The sequence below is a fragment of the Dermochelys coriacea genome, chromosome 1 (genome assembly GCF_009764565.3).
Source record: "Dermochelys coriacea isolate rDerCor1 chromosome 1, rDerCor1.pri.v4, whole genome shotgun sequence".
Taxonomy (NCBI): domain Eukaryota; kingdom Metazoa; phylum Chordata; order Testudines; family Dermochelyidae; genus Dermochelys; species Dermochelys coriacea.
This window is the reverse complement of record NC_050068.2, coordinates 68,338,106-68,354,491: the sequence shown is the minus strand read 5'-3', so window position 1 is coordinate 68,354,491 and position 16,386 is coordinate 68,338,106. Positions and strand designations below refer to the sequence as shown.

Below are 16,386 nucleotides of genomic sequence, written 5' to 3'. Positions count from 1 at the left end.
ATCTGCTACCAATGAGAACAGTCTAGATCCAGCTACTCCGACAGAGGAGAAGGGGGGCGGGTTTGCAATAGATATGAGCAATACATCTCGAAGAACAACAGTTACAAAGATGAGTAACCATTTTTTCTTCTTCAAGTGCTTACTCATATCGATTCCAATTAGGTGACTCCCAAGTCTTACCCAGGCGGAGGGGTCGGAGTGAAGGAACGTGATTGTAGGACAGCTCTACCAAATGCCTGCCGGACGATGGCATAGTGCAAAACATTAGTGTGTACTGAGGACCAAGTTGCAGCTCTGCAGATCTCCAGGATTGACACCTGGACCAGAAAAGTAGCCAACGAGGACTGAGTGCTTGTGTAGTGAGCGGTGAGGGGCGGGGTTGGAACACTGGCCAGATCATAGCAAGCGTAGATGCAGGATGTAATCCATGAAGAGATCCACTGAGAGGAGACCAGGAGGCCCTTCATCCGGTCCGCCACCGCAACGAAGAGCTGGGTCGTTTTCCTGAACGGCTTCGTACACCCAATGTAGAAGGCAAGGGTACCAACGAACATCGAGGGAATGTAGCCGCTGTTCTTGGTAATTGGCCTGCGGTTTTGGATAAAAAAAAAAACAGAAGAAAAATGTCCTGGCTGATATGCAAGGTCGATACCCCCTTTGGAAGGGAGGGTGGGTGAGGCCATAGCTTCACCTTATCTTTATGGAAGATCACTAGGGTGGTTCTGAAGTAAGGGCTCCGAGCTAGGAGAAATGCCTCACCAATGTGATAGCGACAAGGAAATCTGTTTTCCAGGAGAGGTATAAAAGAGAGCAGGTGGCCAGCAGCTTGAACCGGGGCCCCATGAGTCTGGAGAGGACCAGGTTATGGTCCCATGTGGGGACTGGCAGCCCAACCTGTGGGTGAAGACGGCCCAGGCCCTTGAGGAACCTACTGACCATGGGATTGGCAAAGACACAGGCCGTAGGTCCAGCGACTGAACGTTCCCAAGGTGGGCACCCCATCCCAGGGCTGATGCATCTGTGATGAGGGACAAGGAGGGCTGAAGCTTGTGGAAGGGGACTACTTTGCATACCACCCAGGGATCTAGTGGAGGGAGGCAGGATCCGCTCCGGGACGGCAACCACCAAGTTCAGGCTGTCTTGACCTGGGCGATCGACTGATGCCAGCCAGGCTTGTAACAGCCGGAGCCGAAGTCTGGCGTGCCTGGTCACATACGTGCAGGAAGCCATGTAACCTAGAAGACTCAAGTAAGTTCTTACGGACGAGGTTGGGAAGCTCTGCAGGCTCCAGATGAGGCTCGCTATAGCTTGGAAATGAGCGTCCGGCAGGAGGACTCGAGCCTGCACGGAATCCAGGACTGCCTCGATGAATTCTATTTTCTGGGTCGATTCTAGTGTTGACTTTGCCACGCTGAGGAGGATGTCTAACCAACTAAATGTGTCCGTGACCAAACTAAGGTGGGACTGCACCTGTTCTCTGGTGCGCCCCCGGATAAGCCAGTTGTCGAGGTAAGGGTATACCTGCACCTGTCGTTGATGAAGGGAAGGCAGCCATGACTGCCATACATTTGGTGAACATCCAGGGGGGCCGTAGAGAGACCAAAGGGAAGGGCTGTGAAATGATAGTGTTAACGGTTGACCAGAAAGTGGAGGAAATGTCTGTGTGCCAGATGGATCGCTATATAGAAATACATATCCTTCATGTCGAGGGCGGCGTGCCAGACTCCAGGATCCAGGGAAGGTATAATGGTGCCCAAGGAGACCATGCAGAACTTCAACTTTACCATGAACTTGTTGAGTCCACACAGGTCCAGAATGGGCCGAAGCCCACTCTTTGCCTTGGGAATTAGGAAGTATCGCGAGTAAAATCCCCTGACCCTTAGCTCTCTCAGAACCTCCTCGATCACCCCCATGGCGAGGAGCATCTGAACCTTCTGAATAAGGAGTTGCTTGTGAGAGGGGTCCCTGAAGAGCAACAGGGAAGGAGGATGGTGGGGAGGAATAAAACTGGAGAGAGTATCCCCTTTCCACCGTGCGCAGGACCCAGCAGTCCTTGGTTACGTGAGACCAAGCATAGTGGAAACGGAATAAATGATTCAAGAAAGGTGGGATAGGATCCTGAATGAGGTCTGGTACATCGTCCTCGGGCATCCCTTCAAAAGATTTGTTTTGAACCTGTTGAGGGCTTGGACGGGCCCTGGCCCTACCTGGACTGGTGGTTGGAGGGTTTCCTCCTATCATTACTCCCCCGTCTCCTATAAAATTCCTGCCTTGGCCGAGGAGTGGAATAGGAGCACTGTGGACGCTTCTGGGGGGACTTTCACTGGGTAGCCGGTGTGTGCATACCCAGGGACCTCATTATCGCCCTTGAGTCCCTAAGGCTTTGTAGTCTTGAACTGGTCTTTTCTGAAAACAAGCCCTCTCCATGCAAGGGGAGGTCCTGCAATGTTTGCTGAAGTTCTGGTGGCAAGCCGGAAGCTTGCAGCCAAGAGATGTGCCTCATTGCAATTCCTGAGGATAAAGTACATGCAGCAGAGTCTGCAGCGTCCAGTGAAGCCTGCAATGAGGTCCGTGCCACCGTTTTGCCCTCTTACACTAAAGCCACAAACTCCTCTCTGGACTCCAGAGGTACTAACTCCTTGAACTTCAGCAGGGAGTTCCAAGAGTTAAAACTGTAGCAGTTCAGGAGCACCTGCTGGTTAGCAATCCCAAGCTGAAGTCCCGCCGAGGAATAAACCTTGCACCCAAATAAATCAAGGCGGTTGGCCTCCTTTGACTTGGGTGCCAGGGCTTGCTGGCAATGTCATTCTTTTTCGTTCACTGAGACCACCACAAGTGAACAGGGCTGTGGGTGACTAAATAGATAATCATACCCATTAGTGGGGACAAAGCATTTCCGCTCCACTCCCTTAGCAATCGGGGGAATGGATATGGTTGTTTGCCAGATTGTTCTGGCGGTGGTCTGGATGGTCTGAATAAGGGGTAGGGCCACTCTTGATGGAGCTTCGGCAGACAAAAGATCGACCACAGGGTCCTCCACCTCTATCACCTCCTCCGCCTGTAGGTTCATATTCCATGCCACCCTGAACACGAGGTCCTGGAGAGTGCAGAGGTCTATCGGAGGGGGACCCAATACTGCAGTGCCCGCTACAGCCTCGTTGGGAGGGGAGGAGGAAGAGGCCACAGGAGGAAGAGGGTCCTCTGGGGCCTCTTGCAGAGCCCAGTTGCCCTGTGCCAGAGACCTCAGTGCCCGGACCAGGAACCAGAGTTGGAGGGGGACCTGAAGCAGCCATCACTGTCTCCATGCCTCCAGGGGCGGGTCGACTGACAGGGCTGATTGAGAAGCCCCAGACGGAGCACCCTGGGCCTGGTGGTATACCCAGGGCATCCAGAACAGCCATTGAGTGGATCCTTGAGCGGGACCTTGCTCCTGAGCCTGCCAATGTCCAGCCCGAGTCCAGGTGGCTGTGATCCAAATGGCGGCATTCCAAAAAAAGCGACCCTGCCTCCAATCCTGAAGGACGAGAGGTGGAACATGATGGTCATGGTGGTGTGGAGCGGATCTGCACCGAGTCACATCAACGAGGCGATGGAGAGCTGTGCCACGACGTTGGGGAGCGGTGCCAGGACCTAGGCCGGTACTGGGATCTGGACCTGGGGCCAAGATGATGACTGGCATCGAGAGCGGCGTTGTGACAGATTTCTGTTAATCTACCTGAGGCATCAGGTGATCAGGCTGAGGTCATAGAATTGTTAGGGGAGGAGATGACAGAGCACACCAAGTAACTGAGTTTTAAAGCTTTATTGAAAAATAATAAAACAGCTGCAGAGAGTGCTGGGGATTCCCCACATCACCCAGAGGAAGGAAGAAAGCGTTAGTGCCCCAAGCCCTAACCCACTTTCATACTCACACCCGCACTACCCGAGGTTGCCCAAGCCTGGGTGTAACCTAAGAAGAAGAGGGGGAAGGGTGGACAGGAGTTCTCGTCCTATGCACGGGTCGTCCAGGGTCCGCTGTTGATCTCCACCTTGCTTCAGCTCTTGGGAAGGTTTTAAGTCCTGGGTTTTTCTGGGGGTGTTTCATCCAGGGATCTTGGTCCCCCGTGCTCTCTGTACGAAGGCCCAACAGGCCTTCCCAGGCTTCCTTGGCTTCCCCAAAACACATCGGCTTCAGGGTCACAAGACTTATGTTCCCATTCGCTGACCTTCGCATTCTCACTAGTTTTGCACCCCCCTTTCAGGTCTGTCTGGTTCAGTTCTCCTTTCCCACAGGCTTTTGGCTGTTTAGCAGCAGGAAGCTTGTTTGTGGTCCGTTGGCCTTGAGAGTCAGTTTCGCCTCTTATCTTTCAGCCTAGCTGAAATGTCAAATTAACTCATTGCTTTTTCCCTTCCTCCCACTTCGGCCTCTCGCCACCTGCAAAGGAATCTTTCGCTCCACACTCGTACCTTTAACCCTTCCCAAGATCCTTTCCAATACATACAAAAGCATTAGCAATATATGATGCTGCTGTTTAGTCAGGGGACCCCGGGGGGCGGGGCGGGGCGGGTAGCTATATTGTGATACCATTGGGTCTGGGATCTGCTCTTCGACGGCAACTGGAGCAGTGCCGAGACCAGTGCCGAGTGTGAGAGTGGTGCCGCGAGTACGACTGGCATCATGACAGCAGTGCCGGGACTGCGAGTGGCACCGAGAATGAGATCGGTGCCGCGGCTTGACCGATGGTGCCAGCAGCTGGATGAGTGCTGGCTTGCCCCAGGATGGTGCCACACATACAGGTGCCAGGTCCTTGGTCTGAGGCTGAGGGGATACTGTCAAGGCAATAAGATCCCTTGCAGCCACGAAGGTATCTGGGGTAGACAGCAACTGGACCTCAACCACACTGCAAGTTAGCCAGAGTCAACAGTGCTGAAGCCACAGGTTGTGCCCCAGGCACTCTGCTGCAAGTTGTGTCTCTGCCGGCGGTTCCAGGGAGGCTGGTCTTTTCTGAGGTGGGCCAGCCTTTTCCAGTTTCCGGTGCCGCTTCTGGCCAGGAGAATGGGAGCAGTGCTGGGTAACGTTGGTGCCACAGGTCTCTGTCAGAGTCCAACCGCCGTTCCATTCCTACCTCTGCCACCGGGGCGCTGCGCGCCAAAGCGCTTGGTGCCGGATCTTGGCTTGCTGCAGAAGGCCGAGGGCTACAAACTGCCTCAATGATGAGCTGTCTTAAACAAAAATCACACTCCTTCTTAGTCCAGGGATGAAACCCTTTACAGATCCTGCACTTCTCAGCTTGATGAGACTCCCCCAGACACTTCAGGCAAGAGTCATGGGGGTCCCCCGTTGGCTTAGAGCAGGAACTGCAGGGCTTAAAACTTGGAGCCTTGGGCATGAGCCCAAGAGAAAGATGGGAAGGAGGGAAACCCCTCCAACCCCACTAACACTATAACTACAACTATTAACTATGAATTATTTACAAAAGTATGAGGAATACACTAGGGAGAGTGGAGAGCAGCAAAGCCGGACTCCACAATTCCAACGACCATCATGGGCGGTAAGAAGGAACTGCGGGGGCGCTGGGTCAGCTGGGGTCTATATCAAGCACCATGAAGGTGCCACTCCAGGGGGCTCCGCACCAACCCACCAGGTGTTGCTAGGGTAAAAATCCTCCAACAGCCATGCACGCACATCCAATTGGAATCTATATGAGCAAGCACTCGAAGAACGACGCATGTAATCAATATGCAGACAGTTACAGCTGAACTGAAAATACTTTCCAAAATAATCTAGAAACTTTTAATCATGTGTTAAATTCAAAGAGGAAAGTAAAAGTGGCACTCCACCCATAAAAAACTTGAAATGTACTTTCTAATTTTTTTCTCAAGTTCCTCTCAGTGACAAATGATTGGTTATGGCTTGGAGAGAATCCCAAGCAGCAAGTATTGTTGAATCACAACAACCAGGCTTATTTATATAATGTCCCATTTTCACAAGATCTCATGTGCTTTTGCGGTGTTGGAATAATTTATGGTATAACCCATAGAAGTAATAAATACTAAAAAGATTGAAGAGGTTGTCAGATCTGCTACATATCAGGTGATTTTAATTACTCAAATATTGCTCAGTTTAGAAAATAAACTTACTGATATGTTACCTGTTGATCTGGACCTGTGACTGAGAACCAAAGAGATATCCAGACAAAAAGTTCTCCTCACCACTCATTATCTCATTACCTCAGAGGCTGAAGGATAATTTACCTCTCTTTGGAATAGACTATAGGGAACTACATCTCAGCTCTAAAATGATTTAAATAAAATAAAGTTTGCTACAAAAACTGAAAGGAGTTGTTCATAATCAAAACTGAACAAAATAAACTCCACAGATTTCAGACTTCCTAGCCTCACCTAAGGAAGTGCAACTCTCTCAAGTTAAAGAAATTCTAATGGTCTCATCTTCAACAATGTGTGTCCATTTTTCAGACCCTTCTCCTCTTATCCAATATATCAGAGCTTGAGTCCCAGGTGTTAGTGATGTTCTGTCTGTGTAAGGAACACCTCCCTCCCTCTCTCTGACATCTTCCCTCTTCTTTCTCTCTCATGTTATACCCTTGAGCAGGAAGGAGACCAATCAGCAGGAGTGGTTTGGTCCCAGCTGACTAGGAACTAATCTGGAAAAGGAGTCCTCTGGATCAAAGCTTCTTATCCATAAAGGATGCACAGGCAGAGTACGGTTTCAGGGGAAAGCTTTTTTCCTAGGAATTATATACAAGCATGCTAGGCTGTACATATTACCACATGAAATGCAGTAGTTACTACCTGATTACTTCTCTTTATTTGCCATGAATCCAGCTCCTCTAAAACCTAAGCTAAAACTGCCTTTCTACTTTTTAAAAACTGTATTAAACACTAAAATTAAATATTTAAAACTACCAAAACAAAGATGATGGCTCAAATACCATTCACACTCATGGAAAGAGAAGAACTGATGTTAGGTGGACAGGACCTGTAATAAATATGGTTTGGAACATTTGGTTCCACAGTCAATGTGCACGTGTTCCCCAACTATTAAATTGTTTTGAATGATTAAGAACATAACAGCAGCCATACTGGGTCAGACCAAAGGTCCCTCTAGCCCAGTATCCTGTCTTCCAACAGTGGCCAATGCCAGGTGCCCCAGAGGGAATGAAAAGAACATGTAATCATCAAGTGATCCATTCCCTGTTGCCCATTCCAGCATTGCAAAGCACAGCATGCAACTCCTACACTGCTCATCTGCAGAAGCAATTTCACAAGGGAGAGTAATATTTTTTTGGTCTCCCTTAGTGGTCATATAACTGGGCCACAATGTTCTTTCCACAGAAACAAATGGATTTGCTTTTATTAACCGATTCTGCTGATGAGGCAGTCAAAATTCTAGAAATAAGTTTTGTTCAAGATCATATAGTTTATCTATAACCTTCTGCGTACTTTGACTGTGTCTTTTTAGGAAAGAAGTTATGGAGTGGTTATAGAGTTCCTGGTCCTCCACTGTTACCAGACAGGATCAGGCTGTGTTGTAGGGGGAGCTTAATAATGAGAAGGCCTGCTCTAGTTACTGCTTAGGCCAGGGCATGGCTCTTTCTGTTTATGCCAACAGTCCTATATTATAAGGGACGTACCTTATTTAAATAAAAAGTGGCCTCTCTCATACTAAATCAGTATAGGACACCTTTTATCCTGTATTTCAAGTAGGGTGTAATGCTGCCAGAGCAGTACGAGCATTGCTCCTGCACCTGGATTCCAGGACAGAACAGCACTCCAGCACTTCACTTTGCAAAGTGCTGCTGGTTGGCAACTTGACCAGGCGCACATTTTTGCACTGTCACTCAAATTTGGCCCTGCCACCCATCTGACATGGTGAAGGGGTTGTTGGACCAAATTCCTGGACCCCTGATGAAAGTTGCCCCTCCCACTGAAATCTGAAATGGTGTCCCCTGCTAGTTGCACCCAAGCCTCCCAGAGGTGCACAGCACTGCAGCAGGCAAACACTACAACTTCAGCCTCTGACAATCCAGGCACCTGTGCAGAACCTGAACTGAAGTCTCAGCAGCTGCCCAGCGCCTGAGAACCTTGGTTCTGTGCAACACCCAGAGCAGAAGACAGAGAACTCCTAGAAAGAGCAAGGGAGAAAGGGCTCAATCTCAGAGGCTCAAGTCAAGACGAGGAACATCTGAGGTCTGTCCCATATTTCTGAAATACAGTGTTGGCAGCTGTAGCTCACAGTGAGATAATTCTCAGAACCCAATTATGTTGAAGTGCCTTCCACTTTGTGGTTTTTAAAAAGGAATAAGGTCAGCGGGTCTCAAATTTCATTGCACTGCAACCCCCTTCTGATAACAAAAATTACTACATGACCCCAGGAGGGGGGACCAAAGCCTGAGCCTCCAAGAGCCCTGCCACCCTGAGGGGAAGGGACAAATCCCAAGCCCCACCGCCCACGGCAGAGAGGCCCAAAGTCAAAGCCTGAGCCCACTGCCTCAAGTGAGGGGGCCAAAGCTGAACCCCAAGAGCTTCAGTCCCAGGCCGGGGGCCTGTTACCTGAGCCCCACCACTCTAATCTGTACTGAGATGGCATTAAAAACAGAATTGAGTGGTGACCAGAACAACTAGATTAATAACTAAGTTTTCAGTATGCAAATATATTTCTGAGAGAGAATGGCCTTCACATTTTGAACTAATGAGGTCATGGTTACAAATACTTCAGTAAGCATTTTCTTTGAGGGCAAAGCCCTGAAGTAGATGACAAGTACAATTATCTGGTTTACTCTAGTGATCAGTGAAAACTAACGAACAGCTACCCTTCAAGTAATCCATAAGAGTGTAATAAGAGATCAGAAAATTATAACACTTATATCATTTTAGAAATTAAATCAGTTCTTGAAGTTGTGTGTTTGCCAGGGTCTGGTGGATATCCCATGAGAAAAAAAACAAAAGCCCAGTGATACTTCAACGCTGATCTGAGGTGCAACTATTGTGACAAAAGTTCCTGCTCTACCTTGGTGGGTCTTGCGCTTATTGGCGGATTTGCTCGCCTTGGAGCTTCACGGCAGCCCTCAGTTTGGCCGTTTTTCTGAACCCACAGTCCAGGTCAACTCCTCCTGTGTCTGACCAGGAGTTGGGAAGTTTGGGGGGAACCCGGGCCCGCCCTCTACTCTAGAGAGCCTCCTGGAACAGCTGTGCAACAGCTACAATTCTCTGGGCTACTTCCCCATGGCCTCTTGCCAACACCTTCTTTATCCTCACCATCGGACCTTCCTTCTGGTGTCTGATAATGCTTGTACACCTCAGTCCTCCAACAGTCCGTGTTCTCACTCTCAGCTCCTAGTGCCTCTTTCTCCCGGCTCCTCAGACGTGCAACACAAACTGAAGTGACGTCCTTTTTAAAACCCAGGTGCCCTGATTAGCCTGCCTTAATTGATTCTAGCAGCTTCTTGATAGGCTAATTAGAACACCTGCAGCCAATCTTAATTGTCTCCAGAAGGTTCCTGATTGTTCTGGAACCTTCCCTGTTACCTTACCCAGGGAAAAGGGACCTACTTAGCCTGGGGCTAATATATCTGCCTTTTATTACTCTCCTATAGCCATCTGGCCTGACCTTGTCACACTATGTTGAGGTAGAAGAAGCCTGAAATATTTTTTATTCCTTTTCACGCTAATTTCTCAATGTGACAAAATCTAATGAAAAATGTTTCCAAAAACCTTCCCATCAGCAACAGTCAGTCAAAATGCAGAAATCAAAAATAACTATTTGCACTGAAAACTGCCACCACTTATAAACAAAAACAGGGGAGTTAAATTAAGTATGAGGACTAAGCACACAGAAACCCAAGTTGTATAAATGAATCAGATTTCCATTTATTTAATTGTCTGAAGAACCTGTGCTCAAACACAGACAGAAATGGTTTACACTTTTCAAAATTTCCAAAACTTGTGAACGAAATATATGTATGCAATGAAAAAAACCAAACATACATACCATGCAGATATTTATGAAGTAACGTGAACCAAAATATGCAAATAGGATAAAACAAATAGCTATTATCAAGAAGTCAAAATGAATAGAGGAAGATAAATCAGTAACTCATATTCTTGGGTACCTTTTCCACCTTTCCACCATTGATGTCACTGGGGAGGAATTTCTTGCCAATAGTTCTTAAATCTGTCTGAAATCAAAATAGAGGAAAACAAAATTTCAGTTTAAATATATTATCCCAAATATGCTTTGTTAAATACAGTAGCAGAAACAGCCTACATTTTCCAGTATTACACACAATACTTTTAGCTTGCACATTATGTGTTACATGTACCCGTAAGTATATATTTGCATAAGAAAAGAAGTTCTTTATCTTAGAACAGGGTAGGAAAACCTTTTGGGTTGAGGGCCACATGGGGGTTCCAAAACTGTATAGAGGGACGGGTAGAGAAGGCTGTGCCTCCTCCAATAGCCTGGCACCCACCCTATATCCGCCCCCTCCCACTTTCCACCCCCTGACTGCCCCCCTCAGAACCCACGACCCATCCAACCCGCCCTGCTCCTTGTCCCGACTTCCCCCCTGGAACCCCCCCGCCCCAATCCCTATCCAACCCCTCCAGCTCCCTGTCCCCTGACTGCCCCGACCCCCTACAAACTCCCGCCCCGTGACAGGCCCCCCTGGACTCCCACATCTATCCAACCACCCCCTGCTCCCTGTCCCGACTGTTCCCTGGGATCTACCCCTTATCCAACCCCCGTCAAGGTTCCTTCCCCACTCTGAACTCTAGGGTACAGATGTGGGAACCTGCATGAAAACCTCCTAAGCTTACTTTTACCAGCTTAGGTTAAAACTTCCCCAAGGTACAAACTATTTTATCCTTTGCCCTTGGACTTCCACTGCCACCACCAAACGTTCGACTGGGTTTACTGGGAAAACGTTGTTTGGGAACATCTTTCCCCACAAAATCCTCACCAAAACCTTGCACACCCCTGCCTGGGGAAGGCTTGATAAAAATCCTCACCAATTTGCAGAGGTGACCACAGACACAAACCCTTGGATCTTAAGAACAATGAAAAAAGCATTCAATTTCTTACAAGAAGAATTTTAATATAAGAAAAGGTAAAAAGAATCACCTCTGTAAAATCAGGATGGTAAATACCTTACAGGGTGATTAGATTCAAAACATAGAGAATCCCTCTAGGCAAAACCTTAAGTTACAAGAAAGACACAAAGACAAGAATATTCATTCTATTCAGCACAGTCTAATTTCTCAGCCATTTAAAGAAATCAGAATCTAACGCATATCTAGCTAGATTACTTACTAAATTCTAAGACTCCATTCGTATTCTGTCCCCGGCAAAAGCATCACACAGACAAACACAGACCCTTTGTTTCTCCCCACCTCCAGCTTTGAAAGTATCTCGTCTCCTCATTGGTCATTTTGGTCAGGTGCCAGCGAGGTTATCCTAGCTTCTTAATTCTTTACAAGTGAAAGGATTTTTCCTCTGGACAGGAGGGATTTTAAAGGTGTTTATCCTTCCCTTTATATTTATGACACCCCTGCTCCCAGCCCCCTTACTATGCCACTCAGAGCACCAGGACTGGTAGCCCGGAGCCAGCCATGCCACCCTGCAGTCTAGAGCATCGGAGCAGGCTGGCAGCCACTCTGCCCAGCAGGAGCTCGCAGCCCCGTCACCCAGAGCACTGGCGGCACAGCGAGCTGAGGCTGGGGGGAGAGGGCACAGAAGGGGAGGGGCCGGGGGCTAGCCTCCCCAGCAAGGAGCTGAAGGGCCGGGAAGGACAGTCCCACGAGCCAGATGTGGCCCGTGAGCTGTAGTTTGCCCACCTCTGTTCTAAAAAAATAATTACTACACAGAGAGTTATGAAGATGGTTATTTTAAATGCATACTCATTCTTATAAGCTCATTATTCTAGACTGCTTTTCAAAAATTGTTCAAGTGTTTAAGTTGCATATTTTTTCTCAAGTATTAAGCAAAACTAATCATTAAAACATTAATAGAAGTCATTTAGATATTTAACATATGTTTCTTTCTTCCTCTCTTCATACTTTTTTTTTTTTTTTTTTTTTTTTTTTAAGATTTCCAGCTAGATGTCTTTCAAATACTCAAAATTTGTGGATGATTTTCACAGTTATATACAGCGTTTACATCACAGTTACACTAAGGAATTAAATACTTCTGAGTTTAAATTAACTGTTTATTTTGGTATTGAGCCAAGTAGCAAATCAGTATTATCCCATTCAGCAGACGTATGACAGGGTCAACAAAAATTAGAGAAAAAGCATTCAAATGATCAAGGAAGCAACTGGACCACAAGCACTCGCAACAGGGGATAGAAACACAATTTAGATAAGAATTTCAGTTACTCTGGGTTTGGATAACAGGATGGTACTCCATGTCTAAAATCTGTACCACACAAAATTAGTGGAACTTAATCCAAATCTTATTAAGCTTCTTGTATGACTCGTTACTGCAGCTACATATGTTACAAGGAAAAACAGCAGCACAGCCTAGACTGGCATTTAAGGCAGGGCATCTACACAGGGACTTAGGGTGCAGCAAGCCAGGTAAATGCACGGCATACTAGCCTGCCCCGCACAAAGTCACCGCATGGGACTCTGCTACACTGCATTAAAAATTCTGTCGTGCACTTTGACATACTGCTTTTTGACACTTTTCACATGTGGTAGCAAAGTCCACAGAGTGACTTAGTATGCAACAAGCTACCCTAGCTTGCCATGCACTAAGTCCCAATGTAGACAAGCTCTATATTTTTTCTACATTTCAATGTTTGAAACAAGTCTGTTGCCTTTAAAAAAAAAAAAGTTATGGATAATGTAAATTTCTCTGTTGAATACAAAGCACTTTCTTATTTTATTAATACCTTCTTACAGATTTTGAAAATGGCCCGTCATATATTCATACAAACCTTATTCATCCAGACATGTACAATGGAATGGCTACTATTACTTGGATATTTATTTGCCCTGATATCAGTGGCTATTATCTTATATGGACTATCATCCTAATTCAAAACTGACAATTATTGGTATTTAGCAGCTAAAATGAATTAAATCCAATGTTTTGTGCTTTTACTTTTACACATATGCAGTATTGAAACTATTCACACTTTATAGAATGGAAGCTGCTCACTGGTTTTACTCGAAATATCTATAAAAAAAAAAAGTCCAAACCACTTTCTGCCCTTTTTTTGCAGTGTAAAAAGAGTCATATACAATGTAAATGAGAAAATATATTTGCTTTTGCACTTTCATACCTTTTGTTGTACATGAACCTTTCCTAATTTTAATATGCACATAAGGCACGTAAGTTTTAAAGTTCAACTTGTACTAAAATTTTTAAAATTAAATTTAAAAATATTTTATAGATATTTAAAAAACCCTAACATAACAAATTTTGACTTACTGTATCCATTTCCCCAAGCTCCTTAAATATAATATAATTAGGAACAACAGCCATAAAGTATTGAAATTAAAGAGAAATTCATGTTCAATGTACTTGAAACAATATTTTGTTTTGGGTTTGGCGGGGGTTGGGTCTCCCATTTCACCGGATGGCAAAAAGTAATCAACAAACTTGTTTTACAAGAATGCTCTGTGATCTAGTGTACTTCTGACACTGGCTAAACTGTATTTTATAAATTATATAAATGTGTTTTGCTGCCAATGTCATGGAGGGGAAGGGGAGGACTCAAGAGACAGAAAAAACATCTCAACTGATGTACAAGTTTCCTGAAGCTGATTGAAATTACAAGAGTTCTAACAACCATTTTCTATAAGTATCAACCTTTTGATTCTCAAATTTTTATTAGTAGAGGGATTCCTCTACCTGAACATTCTCGCATTTTGATTTATGTTTTTAGTTCAGCAAGTGACGGACAGTGAGCTTGCATGTGTGTGGTTTTGAAAATAGCACCTATAGGATTGTTTCTCAAAAATCTAAAACAGCGTAAGGTTAAATAACCTCATTTGTCTGAAATATCTCACATGATTTATATTTTATAGGTTGGAAGATGTGTGTTTAAACCTTGAAAAAATGTTATTTTCACCTAAATTTGTGTTTGCCAGTTTAGTGTAACAAGCTGCGTCATCCTGTATTGTACTTGAAAAACTTTTATAACGATATGTTTGGAAGGAGGGGGAGATCAGTTATTATTAAACTATCACTAGCAATTTAGACAAACTACCTTAGCTGACATCAAAGTTGTAGTTTAAATATTAATTTCACCTCTGCAGTTATTTAACCCTCCCAGCATCAGCCAGTTTGATTATAAAAATATAAATTGGCACTGAAACTGGTAATGTTAATTATTCTTGGGTGAGCACCAAACAAGATCCACTTCCTTCCCAGATTAAAGTTTACAAATAATGATTGGTTTATTTTAGATTCATGTGATGATTTGATATTAATCCATTTTATTTTAATTTGATGATGTTTTCTTTTATGTTTTTATATAGTTTGATAAAATTATATAAAACACTAGAAAAACTTAAATAACTTGTACATAAGTTGGTCCAGATGGTTATTCTCCAGACTTCAGAATTGTAAGGACTAAGAGGTAGATAATAGATTACACCTTTTCATTGCACAGAATTTAAGTGATCTGCAGGGAACAGACATGTCATTTGGCAATGACTTCTCATTTTCAAAAGCTAAATCACATTAAGAGTTAGCTAAATAGGTATTTCATATTTCCCTAATATTCCTGATCATGGAAGCAGTTGCTATAGCTGTCACAGAGACATTATGCCATCCCAACAATGACAGGATGAGTATCCCATATAACACTCTTGTAAGACATAATGCAGACAATGAAAACATTTGAAAGCCTTATCTAGCATATTTATTCTTACTCAATGTTTACAAAAAAGTTACTTGTTAGCTTTTCATTCATCTGATTTTCATTAAAAATCCCAAATAAATCTTTACACTCCCAGCACTACATTCTTTCCTCTAGACTACACTGCTATTCAAAACATACAGGTGACAACTTGGGTATGATGAAGAGGTTACTTACCTGTAACTGAAGGTTCTTTGAGATGTGTGGTCCCTATTTGTATTCCTATCATGGGTGTTCATGTGCCAGAGCTGGAAGGTTTTCAGAGCAGTGTCCATTGAGCCGCAAGTGTCGTGTCTCCCCTCATGCTTCCGGTCAAGGTTATAATATGCCATGTGTTTCAACCCCTCTCCAGTGACGCTCTTACCGCTGAGTATGATAGACCCCAGCAGAGAGGATGGAGGGTGGGTACTGGAACACAAATAGGGACCACACATCTCAAGGAACCTCCAGTTACAGGTATGTAATCTCCTCTTCTTCTTCCAGTGATGGTCTCTATGCTATTGTAATTGTGGGTGAGTAGCGAGCAGTAATCAGCATGAAGGTGCATGCAACGATACAGGAGGAAATGTCGTCTGTATTACAGTGCGGCCCACAGCAGCAAGTGCAGCTGTCCCTTGGGCGATGGCATAGAAGAAAGTGAAGGTGTGAATGGAGCATCATGTCGTTACTGGACAGATATCTTGCCATGAGACATCTGTTAAGTATGCTGTTGTGGTAGCTTGTGCTTGCATACGGTGCGCTATAACTGTATGCAGCAGCTCTATGCTGAAGCGCATGTACCACGTCTGGATGACCCATTTCCGTTGGGAGGAGAGCGCTCGACTTTTGGACCAGTCTGTAATTCCTACAAACAGCTTCAGCGATGCCTGAAGGCTCGGGTCCTCTGGAGGTAAGGCGGCTAGGACATGACGGACATTGCAAAAGCGAAGGGTCTGGTACACATTGGAGGTGTGTGCTTTGGGACAGAAGACAGGGAGGTGAATGGACTGATTAAGATGGAACTCTGACACCACCTTCGGGAGGAGCTTAGGGTGCAGCCTTAGCGAAACATTGTCTTTGTAAAACACGGTAGGAGGGACCAGCCATCATGGCCACCAGCTCACTGACCCATCTAACGGAGGTAATGGCTACCAAGAACAGTACCTTCATAGAAGAGATGGAACAGAGAGTACATTACCATCGGTTTGAAGGGTGGCTTCGTGAGAGCAGATAAGGACAAGATTAAAGTCCCAGGGGCTTGTGGGCTTGAATATCGGGGAAAAGGTGTTGGGAAGACTTCTCACGAAATGGTGGTAGGGTGAGAAAACACTGAGGCACCATCCATCGCATGGAAGAAGGCACTAAGTGCTGCTAGGTGAACCCAGATAGAGGTGAAGGTGAAGCCTGCCATTTTGAACTCGAGGAGGTGAGCAAGGATGATGTATATAGAAATTTCACTGGCGATGGTGGTGAGCTCAAGCACTGAAATGTTTCCATTTAACTTGGTAGCAGGCCCTCCCGCTTTGAATAAGGATGT

The 16,386-nt window shown here is 45.4% G+C and overlaps 1 protein-coding gene across 5 annotated transcripts in view; it reads right to left on the bottom strand.

Moving 5' to 3' along the window:
* The window catches only part of TDRD3 (tudor domain containing 3), a 268,552-nt gene that overhangs the window by 166,336 nt on the left and 85,830 nt on the right, over positions 1-16,386 (bottom strand). For 4 of the 5 annotated variants that reach the window (XM_038395206.2, XM_038395217.2, XM_043504575.1 and 1 more), the window contains one exon: positions 10,113-10,178. In XM_038395206.2, the coding sequence (XP_038251134.1) occupies positions 10,113-10,178 (66 nt within the window). The remainder of the gene's footprint in view (positions 1-10,112; positions 10,179-16,386) is intronic. The other variant, XM_038395222.2, reaches the window with a different exon arrangement.